Raw genomic sequence first — 18,759 nt, 5'->3', positions numbered from 1 at the left:
AACGCAGTCCACTCGACCACATGGAAATACCATCACCTATCATGCAATAAAATATGAGGTCTGCATTGCTGTGTGGGCGAGCACGCTCAACCGCAGCACACAAACAACAATCAGTTGACAAGTTTGCGTGCCCTTTCAAGCGCTGTTTTGCAAGGGGGCATCGCTGGCATGCTCAGGGTCGCTGGGGCTGGCAAGGCATATCGCCGCACGCCGCCGGGGCTGCCGCGGGCGACGGGACCAGCACAAGCGGCCACGAGCGCGGGAGCGCACAGTTCCCCGGCGACGCCAATGCTGAAGCGGCGACGGCGGCGGCTGCCCGCGGGTTCGGGGGCTCTCGCCCTGGGCGTGGCGTCAGGGGCAGCAGTGGGACCGGGAGTAGACAGGGTGACGGGTTCGGCAGCGTCCGTGGCGGCCGCAGCGGCGGTCGCTCCTGGGGCGGCCGCAGCGGCTCTAGCGGCGGCCGTGGCCCTGGCTCCCGCGGCCCGCCGCCGCAAGTCGGGACCCGTGTGCCGCCGGCCTCACCCGATGACGTGGCGGCCTGGGTTGGCACGGCTGACGGCGGCGACAGCGGTGGCGGGATCATGGGGCGCATCACGGCGGCCACTCTATGGCAGCAGCTTACAGCCATTCTGGAGAGTGAGGCCGGCGCTGTAGCAGCCGCTGCAGCGGCAGCTGCCGCTACTGCTACTGCTACTGCTACTGCCGCTGCATTTCCTGCTGCAGCGGCTACTGCTGCTGTGGGGTCCATGGCAGCTAGCAGCACCAGCACCAGCATCCCGCCGCCGGGCGGGGACAGAGCCGAGGAGGCCGCAATGCCAGGCGAGGCCGGCGGCGGGGCGTCGACCCGTACCACGCCGCCGCCACCGCCGCCATCATTGGGCGAGCCCGAGCTGCTCCTACTGCTGTGGCGGGCGGTGTGCGGCTGCTTACAAACCTTCACAGACGGCTCCCTTCTGCTCCTGCCCCCGCCGCCGCTGCCAGTCGGCTCTCAGTCCGGCACTGGCGCTGCCCTGTTCCCGCACATGCCCGCTCTCCCTGGTAGCACCGCCACCACCCACGCCGCCACGCCCAGCCCGTTTGGCGCTACTATGGGTGGTGGCGGCGCAATAGACGACCTTTTCTCATTCAGCGCATCCGGCGTCGATCTCACAAACGGTTTGGGCACGGGCGCGGCCCGGGCGCCCCTGGCAGCGGCCGGGGCGGCGGTAACAACGGTGCCAATGTGGACTGTTGCTCCCCTGGCGGGCAGTGGCGTGGCGCGACAGCGGTGCCTGCGGGCGCTGGCGGCGGCGCTGGCGCGACTGGCTCCGCGCCTGAGTCCTGCAGGTCTGGCGGCGGGGGTGCAGCTGGCGGCGCGGCTGGGCCAGGTGGCGGCTGGCGGCAACACAGGTGGAGGAGGCGGTGGTGGTGCAGGCGGTTATGTACAGGAAGGGCACCGGCAGGCGGCGGGTGCGGCGGCGTGGGAGCTGGCGGCGCCCCTTTTGCAGGCGACGGCGGCCACGGCCGCGGCAGCGACGGCGGCCGCGGCAGTGACGGCAGGTGCAGGGGATGGGGGCCCGGCGCTGGTGGCGGTTGCGCCTGAAACGGCGACGGCACTGGTGGATGTGTTGGTGGCGCTGCCGCTGCTGCAAGCACTGGAGCCGGATCATGGGCCGGGGAGCCATCAGCAGGCAGGACTGCAGGCGCAGCAGCAGCGGCGGCGACCTCCGCAGCAGCAGCACGACGGGCAAGGAGACAGGCCCAGCGAGGCCTGCCCCCTGTCGAGGCGGGTGCTGGAGACGGCGCTGGGGACGCTGTGTGTGCGGGCGGGCGCGGTGGCGCCGAGTACACGCGAGCTGGCGGTGTGCTTGGCGGCGGCGGCGCGGTGCGGGCTGGCGCCGCCGCCGGCCTGGCTGGCGCTGCTTCAGTGCGAGGTCCGCAGCCAGCTGCTGCTGCTCACGCCGGCGCAAGGGGCAGTGCTGCTGGCGGCGGTGCAGGGGCTGGAGAGGCACGCGGGCGGGAGCGGCGGCCGAGGGGCGGCGGGGATGCCGGCACCGCTGGTCGCGCCAGCGTGGGCGGACATGGTCTGGCGCGAGGTCAGGGGCCGGGCAGGCGCTGCTCCTGCTGCTGGTGGCGGCGGCGGTCCTAGTTGCGGTCTTGGTCTTGGGTTTGGTTTTAGTGGTGGCGGCGTTGGCGGAGGTGTGTTTGGGCCCCAGGCGCTGGTGGATCCGGACCTTCAGGAGCTGGGCTGGTTCGCGGATGCAGGCCTGCTGCTCATGCCGCCGCCTCCGCTTCCGCCGTCACCATCGGACACACCGCAGGAGTTGGGCGGGCAGGGCGGCGCAGGAGCAGGGGACGGGCACGGCGGCCGTGAGGACCCCGTGGGGTGGCTGGTGCAGCACCTGGCGGTCCGCACTGCGCGGCAGTGGCTGCTGCCCACGGAGGCAGCGGCGCCGCAGGCAGCGGGACCGGGGCCGCAGGAGCTGGTGGCAGTGCTGGCGGCGCTGGCGCGCGTGGCGCCATTCGCAGGCGCCGCCGCGACCGCAGGCAAGGACGCAGGTGGCGGTGCAACTGCCACGGACAGTGCCGGCGCAGGCGCAGATGGTGGTATGGTTGCGGACGCTGCTGCTACGCAGCTGGGCGGCGGAGCTGGGTGGCGGCAGGAGCTGCTGGCGGCGGCAGTAGCGGCAGTGCTTCAGTGCCTCGGCGGCACGCCTGCACTCGCCGCGCCTGCACCCGCCGCCCAACCTGCTACTGCCGAACTTGCTTCCAGGGCTGGCTGTAGCATGGAGTGGCTACAGCTGGCGCAGTGCACGGAGGCGCTGGCGGCGCTGGCGCAGGCCGCGGCGGAGGACGAAGCGCAGGGCAACCGGGCTGCTGCTGCGGTGCCGACGGGCCCTGCTACTGCTGCTACTGCTGCTACTGCTGCTAGTGCGGGTTCTGCTACTGCCGCCGCTGTGGGTAGCGCTAAGCTGCCAGACCTGGATGCGCTGGTGTGGCGGCTGCAGCAGGCGCTGCTGGAAGCTGCTGCGGCGGCGGGCAGCCGGGCGGCAGTAGCTACGATGGCTGCGGCGGTAGGCCCCGGCGAGCTGGTATGGCTGCTGCGGGCGGAGGCTGCGCTACTGCGGATGCAGGAGCTGTGGCCGCGGCAAGCGCACCACCTGCCGCCAGCACGTGGCCTTGCCCGACGGCTGCTTGCGGCGTTGATTGCACCCTTGTTGAGGCAGGCGCCTCTGGCCCAGGCGGCACACAACCCGGCGTCACATGCGGCCGCTGCTACTGCTGCCGCCGCCATGCCGCCCGCGCAGCTGCTACAGCTGCTGGCGGCGGCGCAGCATCCCTGGACGGCGGGGATGTTCGACGGCGAGCTGTTGGCGGCCGGCAGCAGCAGCAATAGCAGTAGCAGCAGTAGCAGTAGCGGTAGGAGCACTAGTCGCAGTGGCGAAGCCGCTGCAGCAGGCAGATTGACGGTGCCAGCCCAGGCCGCCTCGGCCCGTGGAGTGGTGGTCACTGCGCTCCTGGACTCCCTTCCACTGACGACCGCTTCCGCCGGCGCCCGTGGTGATGCGGCGGCGGCGGCAGCGGCGGCGGCGGCGCTCGACCTGGCCGTTGCGCTGCTGCCAGCGGCCGTGCATGCGCTGCGCACGCCGGCTGATGCCGTGGCGGCGCTGCGCGCGGCAGCGGACCGACAACAGCGCCACCAGCGGCAGCAGCAGGCGCTGCAGCAGCAGGGCCAGCGAACGGGGCGGCTGAGGCAGGCCGACGCGCTGGCGGCGGCGGCGTTGCCGGCAGCGCTGTCACGGCTGCTGGCACTAGCGATACCGCCGCCGCCGCACCAGGAGCCCGGCTTCATGGACGTCGGCGCCGCCGCACCGGCGCCAGCGGCGCTGGTGGCGCCGGAGGTGTGGTGTGAGGCGCTGGCGGCGCTGCTCGACGGCGTGCGTGCGCTCGACCCCGCCAACGCCAAAGCCGCCTCCTCCACCAGCAGCCCTGCCGCGGCGGTGGGTGCCCCGGCGGGGCCCCGACGCGCCGCCACCTCATCCGCCGCCGCCGCAGGTTACTTCGCCTGGCCGCCGCAGGCCTTCTCTCCACCACCTCCGCCTCCGCCGCTGGTGCAACTGCGGCGGCTGTGGGGAGCGCTGGATCGCTGCTGGCCGCTGATGGCTCCAGGCCAGTTGGTGCGGGTGTTGGGGCTGCTGGCGGACCTGCACGCGCCCCTGAGCGCCATGTCCTCGAGGGGCGCGGCGGCGGCGGGCGGCGAGCCGACGGCGGCGGACTTACAGGCGCTGCAGCGCGCCGTTGCATCCCGCATGGCTGACATGACGCCGACGGAGCTGGCGGAGGCAGTGACGGCGACGGCACGGCTGCCAGCGGCGGCGCCGCCGTGTGATGAGTGGCTGGCGGCGCTGACGACCGTACTGGCGGCGCCGCCACCGCCGCCGGCGCCGCTGGCGGGCGGGCTGCAGGGCTTGCGCGCGGCGGAGGCGCTGGCGCTGGTGCTTGCGTGTCTGGACATGAAGGCGGCGGCGCCGGTGACGGCGCGGGACGCGGTCATGGTGCCTGTGCTGCCGCTGCTGGAGCAGCTGGGGCTGGCGCTGGTGGCGGACCACGGGCCGCCCGGGCCGGTGAGGGACGCAGCCAAAGCGCTGCGGGCGGCGCCGGATGAGGCTGCAGCTGCTACTGCCGTTGCCGCCGCCGTCGCGGGGGCTGCTGCGGCGCCCGCTACACCCGCAGCGCCGTCACCGCCACAGCCGACGCGGCCGCTGCCGCCGCCGCCCTCGTGTGGCGAGCTGTGCCGGCTGCTGCCACGGCTAGCAGCCCTGGCGACCCACCCCGCCACCGCCCAGGCGATGGGGAGCGCCGCGGCCCCGATGCTGTCGTACTTGGCGGCTGTGGGCTTTGCCGGCGCCGGACCCGCCGACCTGGCGGCGTGTGTGTCGGGTCTGGGTCGCCTGCTGGTGCTGCCGGGCGGGCACTGGGTGGCGGCGCTGTGCGAGGCCACGCGGCCGCTGCTGCTCAGCCGCGGCACCAGCTTGGGTGAGCACCGGGTGGTGGGGCATGGGTGCGGGCTGGGTGCGACAGGTCATCGAGATGCTTGCTCGAAAGGGGTAGCGGCACATGCGAGATGGGGGTGGAGGAAATCACTCAAGCTATCCTTGGTATGTTCGATGTGCGTATTACAAGGTCGTAATTATGTTGTCAATCACCGCATCCTCTCCGCTGGCCCGCGCGACACGGTAGATGACAAGTCATCACCATAAATGTTTTGTGTGTGAAATGAGTTTGCAGTCGTGTTCTTTCTTACACTCCGTCCCCTGTTGCTGTTCCCGCAGCCGAGCTGGCGGCGCTGTCACACGCCATGGCCACTGCGCTGCTGCTGCCGCCGCCTCAATGGCAGCGAGACCTGGAGGCCGCCACGGCACAACGCATGGCCCGAGCGGCGGCCGAGGCGGCGCAGTTGGCGGCGGCAGGTGTAGCCGAGGCCCCTGGTTCTGGGAGAGGCGGCAGCAGGAGCGCGGGCGGCGGCGGCGGCGGTGGCGGGGGACTGCGCAGCGCGGCTGACCTGAAGGCCCTGGACCAGCTGCTGACGGCGCAGGCGCTGTGGTGGCGGCTCAGTAGCGGCAGTAGCACCAGTAGCAGCAGCAGCAGCAGCAGCAGCAGCAGCAGCAGCAGCAGCAGCAGCAGCAGCAGCAGCAGCAGCAGCAGCAGAAAGGACAGCGGAGCAGAAGCCGCAGCAGTCACAGAGCTGCGGCCGTCTCCGGGCTGGTTGGATGCGTTGGTGGAGTGTGCGGCGGCGCTGATGGCGGCGCTGGGTCCGGCGGCCAGTCCGCAGTCGGCTCTGGCTGGACTGCCGTACACGCTGCACGTGCTGGGACACGACCCGGGTAGGAGGGCGCGAGAGGTTCTGTGTGTAGGTGGGGTTTACATGCACCATTCCCAGAACAAAACCAGGGAAGACCCCATGCGAAAGCGCAAACAGAAGAGCGCTCATTATTCCCAGTAAGAAGCTGGGGGCGCGCCAACGACGGCGCCGCCTTTGGCCAGACGAATAGCCGGTGTTGGGGTATGCTCGGTCCTAGAGCGGGATGTTGAGGACGACCAGCGCAGGCGGGGAATGGCAGGAGCAGGCGCAGGGCCCATGTTGGGGCGCCAGGGGGAGGGCTCTGTCGTTACCGCACCATCCAGCCCAGGTCGCCTCACCACCTCCGCCCACCCCTGCTCCCTCACCTCCTCCCACACACTCCTCCTCCGTCCTCCCGCACACACCTTCATTGCCTCCCCCTCCCTGCCCCTCCCTCCTCCCGCACCCTGCAGGCCCTGACTTCATCTCCGCACTGCTTGCCGCGTGCAGCCGCTACCTGCCGCTGCTGCCGCTAGCCAGGGACCCAGGCCTTGCACACGAACACACAGCCCCCGGCGCCCCCACCCCCACCCTCAGCCCCACCCCCAACGCCAACCCAGGCGGCGGCGGCGGCGGCGGCACGCAACAGCAGCAGGCGCAGGAGGCGGCGGGGCCTCATGTGGTGGTGCAGGTGCCTGCCTCCGCGCCCGCCTTCACGGGTCCGCAGCTGTCGCGGTTGGCGCTGGGGCTGGCGGGTCTGGGCTACCAGCCCGAGGACGCCTGGGTCAGGTGCCTGCAGGTGCGGGCGGCGGCGGGATGGCGGGCGCGGTGCGGGCGCGGTGGCGGGGGGGGGGAGGACGTGGGGTGAATGGTGTGGGTGGGGTGGGGTGGTGTGGGTGAGGTGGGGTGCGCGTGTCTCTGGGCCGGAGTGCGCACTGCCAAGCACGTTTGCATGATTGGTGGAATCGCGTGGCGGAACCCCGGAGGGGCACGCAAGTTTGCATGTATGGAAGGAAGCAGAGCATGAGTAGAAAGCACACATGGAAAGGGTCCACATTGTGCATGTGGATGCGCAAGCAAGAAGTGTTATATGGTAATTTGCCTGTGTTTTTGTGTGTGTGTGTGTGTGTGTGTGTGTGTGTCTCTGTCCCCCGCCCCTCATACAGATGGAGTCGGCTCTGCGGCTGTCGGGCTGCGACCCGCACGAGCTGGCAGACCTGCTGGAGGGACTGCTGCTGCTGGCGGAGGGCTGCGAGGCAGGCGGCGGCAGTAGCAGCAGCAGCGCTAGCGGCAGTAGCAGCACCAGTGGCAGTAGCGGCGAGGCCCAATGGGTGGACTCCCGCCTGGTCCCGGCCTTCCTGGGGTGCTGGTGGGCGGCGGCGGAGATAGCGATGCACAACGACACGGCAGTGGCGGCGGCCGCACTGGAGCGCAGGGTGAGACAAGGGTGGCTTGGGTGGGCCTAGGGTGTTAGCAGGGTAACCTCACACTTGCAAGCGATCCCTGTGCCACCTGTGCCACATCCCCGAGAACTCGTGCAAATTGTGCCAGTATTCGAGCTCTCCTTCCTCTCCTCCTGCCGCCCCTCACTGCCGCCCCTCCTTCCGCTCCTCACTGCCGCCCCTCCTGCCGCCCCTCCTGCCGCCCCTCCTGCAAGGCCCGGCGTGTGGACCTGCGCCTCGCCACCGCCATGCGGGCCGAGCTGCGCGCGCGCCTGTCCGACCGCTCCGGCGCCGGCGCCGCCTGGGGCTACTGGTCGGAGCAGCTGCCGGGGCTGGACCCGGACCGGCTGTTCGAGATGAGCGACCAGGTGTGTGTGTGTGTGTGTGTGTGTGTGTGTGTGTGTGTGTGTGTGTGTGTGTGTGTAAGAGTGTGTAAGAGTGTGTAAGAGCAAGTGTGAGTAAGTGTGTAAGAGGGTGCGTGCAGGAACATGCACACGAGTGTGGGGGGGGGGGTCAGCATGCGCAAGCAGCAGCGCGCAGCACTTGTATGTGTGCCGTGCAGGCATGCAGCTGTCTTTACACCTGGCCGCATTCTGCGTCCCCCGGTCGTTGGTGCAGCACTCCCAAGCCCTCGCCCGGTCGTGTACTCATGCGTGTGTATGTGTGTATATGTGTGTGTGTGTTCCGCGGTGCCGCCGCAGGACATCGAGGCCGAGCTGGCGGCGCTGCAGTTCCCGGTGTTTGACGCCGGCATGGCGCTGGCGGCCGCGCAGGAGGAGCAGCAGGCAGACCAGCAGGAGCAGGAAGAACAGGAGCAGGAGCAGGGAAGGACGGGCCGATGGCGCCGCCCGCAGCCCGACGGCGGCAGTGGCGGCGGCGGCGGCCCAATCAAGGATGGTAACAAGGTGTCGTTTGATGTGGGCATGCCCGTGCTACAGCGCTACACACTGTGGGCCATCCTGCGAGGCGGCGGCAGTAGCAGCACTGCAGCAGGGGAGGCGAGCGAGCCGGCAGGCCGCATCCCGGGCCCGCTGCCGGAGGGCGCGGCCGCCTGGGTGGGCAGCCTGGCGGTGCGGAGTGTGGCGCTGCTGTCGGGGCCGCGTGCGGCGCCGGCGGCTGACGGGCGGCTGACGGCGGCGCAGCTGCAGCAGCTGGCGGCGGCGGCGGCGGCGCCGGGCTCGGCTGTGGTGGTGGCGCCGCCGGCGTTCTGGTTGGAGAGCATGTTGGCGTGTCAGGCGGCGGCGATGATGCTGGGGGCGTACGGTGGGGCCGGGTCACTCAGCCTTGCAGAGTACGAGTCGGCGGTGGGGCATGACGCGGATGGAGCTGAGGCAGGCGAGCCGTGGCGGCGGCAGCTGCTGCAGCGGCGGGCGGCGGCGGCGCAGCGGGCAGCGCTGCTGCAGGCGGCGGCGGCGCAGCGGGCAGCGCTGCTGCAGGCGGCGGCGGCGGCGCGGGCGTGGGCCCTGCCGCCGGTGCCCGAGTGGGGCGAAGCCTTCCTGCGTGCCTCGCGCCTCGCCTTCCTGTCGCCGCCGCCGCCGCCGCTGCCCCAGCCCTCGCGCCAGTCTTCTCCTCCTGCCGCCGGCGTGGGCCCCGGCGCTTCAGCTGCAGACGCTGCTGACACAGCAGCTGCTGTCACCGGCCCCGGCGGCGGCGACGGCAGCGGTGGTGATGGCGGCAGTGGCGGCTCCGCCAGCTGTTTGTCGGAGCTGCTTCAGCTGCTGCTGGCGGCCGTGGCACTGGACATGCAGCCGGGCGAGGGCTGGCTGCGGGCGGCGGAGGCGACCAGCGTGGACCTGATGCGCGGCGGCGGCGGCAGCGGCGTCGGCCCAGAGGTGGGGGCTGGGGCTGAGACTGCGTTCACACTGCTTGACCGGGATTATCGAGGGCTGCGGTCCATGCGTTACGGAATCCGTGTTCCATGGGAGGGGCGGGGGTCGATTCCGGACAAGAAGGGTGTGCGATGGGACAGTGGTAAGGCAGGCTGGTGAAGTCCCGGGTGCAGCTGATTCCCAAACCCCAGCAGATGGCGAACAATGCGGGGGGGCGGTCGCTGCCGGACAAGAAGGGCCGATCTAGGCTTTCCAGCCCGTGGTTCAGCTCGTGTGGGGATGCACTGTGACTTAACACGCGACTTCTCACAACACACTTGCGGGCAGGAGGCGGTGGCGCTGGTGCTGGCGCTGCAGCGGCTGGGGCACACGCCCAGCCGGTTGTGGGCTGAGGCAGTGCTCGAGCGCATGGCACAGGGGCTGCCCACACCCACACAGCTTTCCGAACCCGGAGCTCCCGGAGCTTACGCAACAGCGGCGCCGTCCGTAACCGGGAATCCCGCACCAATGTTAGGAGCAGCAGCAGCGGCAGCAGAGGCTGCAGGGGCGGCGGCCCTGCTGCCGCCCGCGAGTGTGGCGGGCGTGGTGGTGGCGCTGGCGGCGATGCGGGTGCGGCCGAGTGACGGCTGGGTGGAGGCGGCGCTGGCGGCGCTGCATGAGAGGTGTGTGGGAGGTGCAGGGCAGGCGGGCAGTTGCGGGGCGTGCGGGGGCGTGCGGGGGTACTGGCATACTGGCGAGTCAGCGCTGGGCGGTCAGCGCCACAGAGAGGGCGAATGGGGCTGCTAAAGGCACAGCCGGGGCTTCGGAAGGCAGAACATTTCCCTTGCAAAGGATTGGTTTGGTCTATTCGTCCCGCAGCAGCTCGTGGTCTACATCCTGAACACACACGCAGTGTTGGACACCTTCTGGTGCTTTCCTAGCACACGAACTCGCACACGTTGACCCATTGCACATGCACAACCACACGCGCAGGCACGGCGATCTGCCTGCGCCGCTGCGTGCGCGGCTGCTGGCGGCGCTGCCCCAGCTGGACGTGACGCCCTCGGCTGTGTGGCTAGGCCCGGCCGTGGAGGCGTTCTGGGAGGGCGTGCCGCTACTGCTGGAGCCCCTGCGGCAGCGCCTGAGGCAGCTGTCCAGAGGCGGGACAGAAACAGGGGCAGCAGCGGGGGCAGCAGCGGGGGCAGCAGGAGCCAGCAGCGACACACAGCCGGGGTTGGAGGCGGCGGGTGAAGGTGCGGGTGCGCCTGGCGACGCCGCAGCTGCAGCGCTGGTGGCGCCACTGGTGTCTGGCCTGACGGCCGTCAGCGAGCTGGGGGTGCCGGTGAAGCAGCAGCAGCTGACAGCGTTGCTGGGCCGCCTCTCAGACCTCATGGCGCCGCCGCCTACGGCTGCCGCTGCTGCCGCTGCCGCTGCCGCTGCCGCGGCACGCAGCCCGGGCGCCGCCACCACGTCGTCTGCCGCAGCGACCACAACAGCGGCGGCGGCCACGCTGGCGGCTGCGGAGGTGGGCCGGGTGCTGGTGTGCCTGGCGGCCATGCGGCGCGCCACACCCAGCCGGGCCAACCAGAGGGTGCTGGACTCACTGTTCGCGGCGGCGGCGGAGCGGCTGCCGCTGTCGGGGCCGCTCACGGCGGAGCTGCTGGATGCGTGGGACAAGCTGGTGCCTCCGTGAAGTTAGCTGGATGCAATGTGGGCGTTTTAGAGAAAGATGGCGTGGTGGTTTAGCTTATAGGGCGTGGGGTCAGCCGGTGCGGCGGGATTGCGGCAAGTGGGTGGGGGTTCTGGCACTCGGGTTCTGGCGTCTCCTCTCCCCATGTGGGGACCGGTCCGCTCGGACGGAGCCTTGCATGGCGTGCTATCTGCAGCGGCAGGCCGGACGTTCGGCTACCACGGTGCCACCGCCGCTACTGTACTGCAGCTAGTACTGCGGCGGTCGGCGAGGCTGCAAGGGGGACCCAGCGGGGACCTCCAGGCGGGCCGGCAAGGTGGGCACGGCGACCAGGAAGCCTTTCCCGCCCGGGACATTGGAACGCGCATTCGGGCCTCCTGCTGATGCCGGTACACACCTCAGTACTCCCCAAACATTTGGGCTCATAGGATTGCAAGCGCGCTGCTTGTGAACGCTCCCTGCTTTGCGAACTCCATCACGGTTTGAGAAACGCGTGGAGCCGAACGCAGCCCAACTTGTCCGAGAAATACGTTGCTGATAGCGATTGGAGCGCTCTACATCGTGCACACAAGAGACCAAGCTGCAAGGCCTCGCTGGGCAGGCAACGTCCCAAGTCGAAAGTCCGCAAAAACGCGTTATATTGCCGCCCAACAGTCTCGGGGCATAGGTTAGATTGAATGCTATAGGCTCAAAGCGATACAGCCGGCGTTAGGCCGCTCTGCTGCTCCCAACTACGCTTCATGTGGCGCTCCATGCTATGCTGGCCGGGCAAGCGCGGCGTGCTGAGACAAGGCCCGCAATATCTCGGCACATTAACGCGTCGTGATTATGAGTCCAACACAGGCTTCCGGTATTAGCAGGCCGCCGAGATGCCAGACTAACAGCGTGAGGTCAAACGCGTGAAGATGGAGGAGGCAAGCCAAGAGGGCGAGCCCGGTCTCAGCCAGAGCCTGCCTCAGCTGCTGCCGTTGCCAAATCTCTCTCCACCAGATGCGCTGAACGCGTCGTTGGTAGGATCATGGCGGGGCCCAATTTCTTTGAGCCAGGATGGGCTCCCGCTTTCGCAGGGTCTCAGCCAGTCGAGCCAGCAGCTCCTGGGCATAAGCGACAGCCAACTGGAGACCATGGGACAGGGCGTCGGCCTGCCTCAGAGCGCAGGGGTTGGGCTGCCCCCAGCTCCGGACTTGGCGGGGCTGCGGCAGGCGATACCGCTACAAGCAGCAGCAGCAGCTGGATTAATACAAAGGCTTCCACCAGGGATACCGCAGGGCCTGCCGCAGAACGTGCTGCCGATACTGACGCCCGGCGGGTACCACCTGGTCGATGCCTCCGCGGCAGCGATGCCCCCGCCGAGGCACCCATCCGTGTGCAAGGCGGAGCATAAAAACAGCAAGGCGGCGAGGCGCGGGCCAATGGATGAAATGCGGCAGCTGGTGCGCATTCTGGTCAAGTTGATGCCAGAGTCCAGCCGTTTCCTGACGGTGCCGGATGAGGGTGGAGGCGGCAATCGCGTCAAGGAGGAGCACATCAAGGTACGAGACAGTTGAAGTACTCACCGCAGTAGGCGGAACGCGCGTTCCGTCTCCCGCTTTGCTCTAGTTTGGACGTGACGTGGTTGGTCGCCGTGCTATGCCCGTGCAGGACTACCTGAACAAGGTGCTGGGCCGCAGCCACGACGCGTCGGATGAGGTTCCGCCCTACCCGGAGTGGGGCCTCAGCAACGGCTGGGCAGCGTATCTGAGCCGTGAGTACGGTAGTTTCTGGCACGCGGGGCCTGCTGTCACGAGGCTTGCAGCCCCTCCAGCGCTCCCAACACTGCCTCCCAGGAAATCCTTCATGTTAGGTCACCGCGATCAATCATACCCACGCTGCGTAACACTTGTGTTCATTTTCTGCTTCACTAAGAGGAAGGCTCTGATGTTGTCCAAGCCGTGTCCCCACGGAACACGAAACCCCTCTTGTCCCCGCGGCCTAAAACGTACCTCGCGTCTCTCCCTGCAACCCCCCCTGGTGCGCCTGCTGCAGAGCTGTTCACATGGGCGCGCGGGGTGGTGATCACGTCGGACCAGGCGCTCAAGTGCGCCCGCCGCCTGCCGGGCCGCAGCTGGGAGACGCTGAACGAGGAGCTGGAGAAGCTACGTGAGTGCGGGCGGGCCTGGCTGTACAAGGTGTGAAGGCAGTTATCGGCTTATCGCCCCCCAGATGGCTACACACATGCCGGGAGGAAACCCTCTCACCATCTGCGGACTCAACCGCTGTGATGCGTGTGTTTGTGCGGTGCAGGGCTGTGCCCCGGCGTGTGGCCGCTGCCGCTGCGCAAGGAGGGCGTGCGCGCAGTGCAGAAGACGTACGAGGAGACCGGCCAGCTGCCGCCGCCGCCGCCGCGCCCGGCCGTGGCCATGGCGGTGCCGGGCCACGGCTACATGCCGCTGATGCTGGACGCCTCCGGCATGCACTACATCGCGGCACCGGACGCGGCAGCCACCGCAGCAGCCGCAGCCGCCGCGGCCGCCGCAGCAGCAGCCGCGCCCGCGGTGACGGTGGCTGCGCCCGCTGTGCCTGCTGCAGCTGCGGCGGCGCCGCAGGGCGCGGCGCCGGCGGCGGGAGGAATGCCGGAGACGGAAGCGGCGCCGGCTGCAGGAGCGGCACCGGCGGAGGGAGCGGCGCCGGCAGCAGCTGCGGCGCCGGCGCCGGTGGCGGCCGCAGGAGGTGCGCCCACCACAGCCGCGCCGGCGCCAGTGGCGGGCGCACCGGCGGGGGTGGCCGTGGCGGGAGCATCGGCGGTGGAGCGCGGCGCCGCTGACAGCGAGCAGGCGGCGGGCAAGTTGCCAGGCCAGGTATGTGCAATGTTGCCTGAAGTGCATGTGGATGCGGCCGCAACTATGTGGTGTATCGGTAGCGTATGTGTACCGGCTTTCTATATCATGATGAGGCACTGAACTCCTCAACTCCCTGCTCCTGTTTTCACATCACGCACCGCTGTCCGCTTATGCACGTCGTGTCCGTGCGTCTGTGTTGCTGTTGCATCGCAATACCGTACGCGAACACTATGCATGCGGACGCATACTGCGCGTAAAGCCAAAACCGCAATCTGCGGCGTTTTTCACGCGGCACTAACGAAGCGAACCGCAAGCTGCGGGAATGCCATGCGGCACTGAACCTGAACCGCAAGCTGCGGGAAATGCCACGCGGCACTGAACCTGAACCGCAAGCGGCGGGAAACGCCACGCGGCACTGAACCTGAACCGCAAGCTGCGGGAAATGCCACGCGGCACTGAACGTGAACCGCAAGCTGCGGGAAATGCCACGCGGCACTGAACGTGAACCGCAAGCTGCGGGAAATGCCACGCGGCACTGAACCTGAACCGCAAGCTGCGGGTAATGCCATGCGGCGGAACTGCGGCTGAACTGGATGCCCAGTAACCTCCTCAACTGTGCCTCACCCGCAGCCCGCCGGCACCTACGGCCAGCCAGCGGCGTTCGTGTATGGCGCAACGGCCGGCAGCATTCCCGGCGTGGCGGCGGCGGGGCCGCTGAGCTACTACCAGGGGCCGCCGGCGCCGGCCGTGAAGCGGCGGCGCAAGGCGGGTGGCGCGCTGTACAACTTTGACCTGAACGACATGACCAACCAGTCGGAGCTGGACTTGTGGACGGCGGTGGTCACCATCCTGCGGGAGGCGCAGGGCAAGCGCGGCAACACGCCGCCCGCCAAGCAGCACTCGCTGCAGCAGCAGATCAGCACCGCCTACCACATCACGCACGCCTACTTCCACAACACGCCCGTGCTGGAGGGCGGTCTGGCGGGGGGCAGCGCGCCGGTGTTGGCTGCGCCGGTGGCGGGCACCCCGGCGGGCGCGGGCGGGTCGGCATCTTCGGACGGCGCGGCCGCGGCGGGCCCCGCGCCCGTTGCGGGTCTGCCGGCCGGGCAGCAGCAGCAGCAGGTGGCGGCTCTGGCCTCGCCGGCTACGGCAGCGGCAAAGGCGGCGATGGTGGGCGGTGGCATTGATGCCGCTACGCTGCAGGCGCTGCAGCAGGCCGGGCTACGGCTGCCGTCCGCGCCGTTCATGATGCAGCAGGGCGGGCTGCCCATCATGCTGCAGCAGTTGCACCAGCAGCAGCAAGCACAGCAGGCGGCCAGCCTTGCTGCGAGCACGGCCTGGTCCAAGCCCGCAGCCCCGGTGCCCGAGACGGCTGCGACCGCCGCTGCAGTGGAGCGTGTGGTAGTAGCTGCACCCGCGCCTGCGCCTGCGCCCACGCCTGCGCCCGCGCCTGCGCCTGCGCCCGCGCCCGCGGCTGCGCCCGCGCCCGCGCCTGCGCCTGCCCCCGCGCCTGCGCCCGCGCCCGGGCCTGCGCCCGCGCCCGCGCCCGCGCCCGCGCCTGCGCCTGCGCCTGCGCCAGCGCCCACGCCTGCGACTGCCCCGGCAGTCGGTGTGAAGGCGGCGGCGACGGGCCAGCAGGGCTCGCCTCCGGGCACGGCGGCGACATCAGCGGCGACGACGGTTACTGCGCTTTCGGACGGGGCGGCAGGCGGTGACGCAGGGCCAGGGCTAGGTGAGCACTTGCTACTCAAGCTCTGGGAGTTTTGTGGGTGCCCACTACTATACGTTGTATAGGCGCAAAAAGCTTTCTATGCCTCCAGTGTGTGGCCTTGAACATGTACCACCTCAATGCGCACTTGCAGATCCGCAGAGCCAGGACAGCACGGTTGCGCCGCCGCCGGCTGAGGAGCGGAAGGAAGCGGCGCCGGCACCGCCGCCCGCGTCCAAGCCGGAGCCCGCGCGCACTGCAGGACCGGTGCCGGCCGGTTCGCCAGCTCCCGCGCCGCCCACCGTGGCCGCGCCGGCCGCGCCAGTGCAAGCTTCGGCCGCGCCGCAGGTGTCGGCGCCGCCGCCGGCGCCCGCCGCCGCCGCGCCGCAGGTGATTCCGCAGCAGGCGGCTCTGTCGGCTCCGCCCACCAGCCAGGCGCAGGACTGCTTGGCGGCGTCCCAGCGGCCGGCCTCGCAGCCGCACCTGCCGCCGCTCTCGTCGGTGCCTGTGACGGCGGGCGGGGCCGAACGGGTGGGCAGCCAAGGCGGCGCGAGCTCGGGCCGGCCCCCCGCGCACGAGCCGGCGGTCGGCGAGAAGCACGGCCGGGGGCAGAGCGGCAAGGAGTCAAAAGGTGAGTGGGGTGTCATGGGCATGCAGCACTGCCAACTGGTCGACTTTCGAGTGCCCCTGTCTCGGCGGCCTGCGACCGCCGAGGCCGGGTCCTTTCACTGCAGACCTTTGACCGTCCTAACCCCGCCGCTTCCTCTTCAAAAGCGTCTGTATGCAATCGCCTGACGACCTGACCCCAAACAGACGCGCGCGTGGGTAGTCAGGGCGGCAGCTACCGCGACTTCGACAAGCCCAGCAGCTTGGCCAGCGCGCTGGACTGCTTGGCCGCCGCCGCAGCAGCCGCATCGCAGGATGAGCCGGCTGGGCAGCCGCCGCCGCCGGCCGGGCCCAGCTCCGGCCGGCGGAACGGGGCTGGGCTGCCGCCGCCGCGCAACGGGGTGGAGCCGCGCACCCGCACCGAGCGCGCCGAGGTGGGTGGCGGGTGTTTGCACTCTACGGTCGAGCCACGGCGTGGGGCTGCTTGCGACGCACGCGGCGTAGGGTAGGTCGCAACATTAACAACGCTGCTTGCACTGTGCGTGTGTGTGTGTATCTGCAGAGCAAGGTGGGCGTGAAGGGCGCGGCGCTTGTGGTCATTGATGTGGACGAGGAGGAGGTGGACGAGACGCAGACCAAGGGCCGGATTACGGCGGCGCCACAGCGGGTGGCGGAGTCAGCAGGTGCGTTGCGCCACCCGCAATACGGTACTGCTCTTTCTTGCATATGTTGGGGTTGTGTGCTCTCCCGCTTGCAATGCTCACCTTACAGCGCCGCCTCCCCTAACCTGCGCACAACCCCGATTGCCCACCGAGCAGCCGAGGTGGAGGGCCCGAGCCGCCTGCCGCAGCCGGCCAGCAGCAGCGCACAGCCCGGCCGCAACACCTCGGCCGCCAAGCGTGCGCGCGTGCACCAGCTGATGGACCTGGAGCCGCGGGGCGAGGACCGGCCGCCCTCGCAGCCGCCGCCCTCGCAGCTGCCGCCCTCGCAGCTGCTGCCACCCAGCCTTGCGGCGGCCTCCACGGGACCGCTGCAGGACAGCGTGCTGCAGCCGCTGCAGTTCCTGCGCCCGCCCTCGCAGCCGCAGCAGCTGTCCATGCTGCCCACCATGTCGGGAGGCGCTCTGACGCAGGGCCAGATGACGGCCGTGGGGGCGGCGCCGAGCCTGCAGGGTCTCCAGGGCATGCAGGGCCTCCAGGGCATGCAGGGCCTCCAGAGCCTGCAGGGACTGCAGAACATGCAGGGCCTGCAGAACGTGCAGGGGCTACAGAACATGCAGGGGCTACAGAACATGCAGGGGCTACAGAGCATGCAGGGACTGCAGAACATGCAAGGGCTGATGGCGGCGCAGGCGCCTCCGGGCGCGCAGTTTGTGTACTTGATGTCGGCGGTGCCGAGCGGGCTGGTCCAGGCCGGCGGGCAATTCATGATGACCACCGGCGGGCAGCCGATGCTGATGCAGGGCGGGCAGCCGCAGGGCATCATCATGGTGCAGGCCACGCCCACCATGATGCCGCAGACGTCGCTGTCGCAGCAGCAGCAGTTGCCGCAGTAGATGTCAAGAGGCGCCGTGCGACGGAGGCGGAGATGCCGGGCTGCAGCTGGAGTGAGATGCCGACCGTGCAGTGCGGCGAGTGCTTTATATAAGTCCTTCGATTGGGGTGGTGGGTTTATAGATGGAGGGCTGGCCTGGGGGTTGCCAGCGTACGAGGGTGCTAACGCGCGGCTTGGCGCATTCCGCATCGGGGCGCTCATGATGCAGCGCAGGAACCTGGGGCCGTTCCTGAGCTTGGGGCCGTTGGCACGGGAACGCGCCTGCAAGTGCGTAGGGCTGCGCTGAGAGGGGTGGGCGGCTATTGATGCGAGGACGCTGTGATACACTTGCAAGCAAGCAGGAGCCGTATACGCTTTATCTAAGTGCACGCTTCGCCCAAACATGCGGATGATGAGTGGTGGTTGGGAAGATGCGCAAGCAGCCATTGGGTATGAAACAAAGGCGGAAGTACGTCGTGTCAGCTTGGCTACACCTGGTAGCCGGGAGCGGCTCGTTGGGGTCCCGGGGTGGTCTAGGGTCCGCCGTATGCTTGTACGGTGGAAGAATGCGGCCGCGGTTGGAAGCGCCGCGGCCGCGGCACTCGTCTCAGCGTCAACGCTGGCGGGCGCGTAACATTTATGTCGGACAGTATGTACGGGATGCGTTTGTATGCATGTGAGTGAGAGACGTTCACCTTACTTCCCAACGGGCGGGCGCCCATGCTGACAGCACATATTAAGCACAGGAGCGCATGAGAAGCGCCGATAATGACTTGACGGGCAAGCGGTGCATGCGGGTCGCGGCGCCGAGGGCTGCGTTGTGTGGTGCAGCATGAGGACGGCCGGGGGCTGCGGCCTAGAGGGGCGCGCATTCTGAGCTGGGCGTGAGGATGGCCTTATGCAGGGAACATGTGGTGTTCATGGAACTGGTGAAGCCCCGTGTCCCGAACCAAATGGCGACGGAGAGGGTTTAGGATCCGGTGGCGTCCCTTGTGTTGCGCCGACTGGACTGCAGTGGCGATTGCTGTACAGGAGGTGGATCATCGGTTATGGTATAGGCCAGGATCTAGGAGGATGCGTGTGGCCGCTGACTTGCAATGGTTTTGGCGAGTCGCCGTAAGACCGGTATCGTGGGGGCCCTGCACCGTGGCCCGGGACCCAGTGAGGCACTTGGTGCGCCGAGCACGGGTAGGCACGTGGTGTGCCGAGCACCCCTGGCGCCAGGCCAGGAGTGATGAAGTTCCGATGTCGCAGTCGATTGAGATTCGTGCGTCGTGGCGAGGAGTGGCAGACCTGGATGGAACCGATGTGCACACCGATTGTAAACACAAC

At 69.3% G+C, this 18,759-nt stretch overlaps 2 protein-coding genes across 2 annotated transcripts; both read left to right on the top strand.

Moving 5' to 3' along the window:
• Positions 1–43: 43 nt before the first annotated feature.
• On the top strand, positions 44–11,212 carry CHLRE_10g440000v5 (uncharacterized protein). The gene is made up of 9 exons (XM_043066779.1): positions 44–195; positions 273–5,016; positions 5,313–5,864; positions 6,295–6,620; positions 6,988–7,257; positions 7,479–7,631; positions 7,965–9,095; positions 9,420–9,754; positions 10,065–11,212. Exons 1-9 carry the CDS (start codon positions 169–171, stop codon positions 10,762–10,764), a joined length of 8,238 nt encoding a protein of 2,745 aa, XP_042920176.1. The 5' UTR covers positions 44–168; the 3' UTR covers positions 10,765–11,212.
• Positions 11,213–11,313: 101 nt separating this feature from the next.
• Positions 11,314–18,759, top strand: CHLRE_10g439950v5 (uncharacterized protein). The gene is made up of 9 exons (XM_043066778.1): positions 11,314–12,293; positions 12,403–12,505; positions 12,787–12,900; positions 13,045–13,598; positions 14,211–15,312; positions 15,443–15,919; positions 16,102–16,328; positions 16,457–16,577; positions 16,713–18,759. The coding sequence occupies exons 1-9, from the start codon at positions 11,667–11,669 to the stop codon at positions 17,447–17,449; spliced, it is 4,062 nt and encodes a 1,353-aa protein (XP_042920175.1). The 5' UTR covers positions 11,314–11,666; the 3' UTR covers positions 17,450–18,759.

The sequence above is a fragment of the Chlamydomonas reinhardtii genome, chromosome 10, assembly GCF_000002595.2.
Source record: "Chlamydomonas reinhardtii strain CC-503 cw92 mt+ chromosome 10, whole genome shotgun sequence".
Taxonomy (NCBI): domain Eukaryota; kingdom Viridiplantae; phylum Chlorophyta; class Chlorophyceae; order Chlamydomonadales; family Chlamydomonadaceae; genus Chlamydomonas; species Chlamydomonas reinhardtii.
The sequence above is the reverse complement of the archived record's forward strand: the minus strand, read 5'-3'. Positions and strand labels throughout refer to the sequence as shown.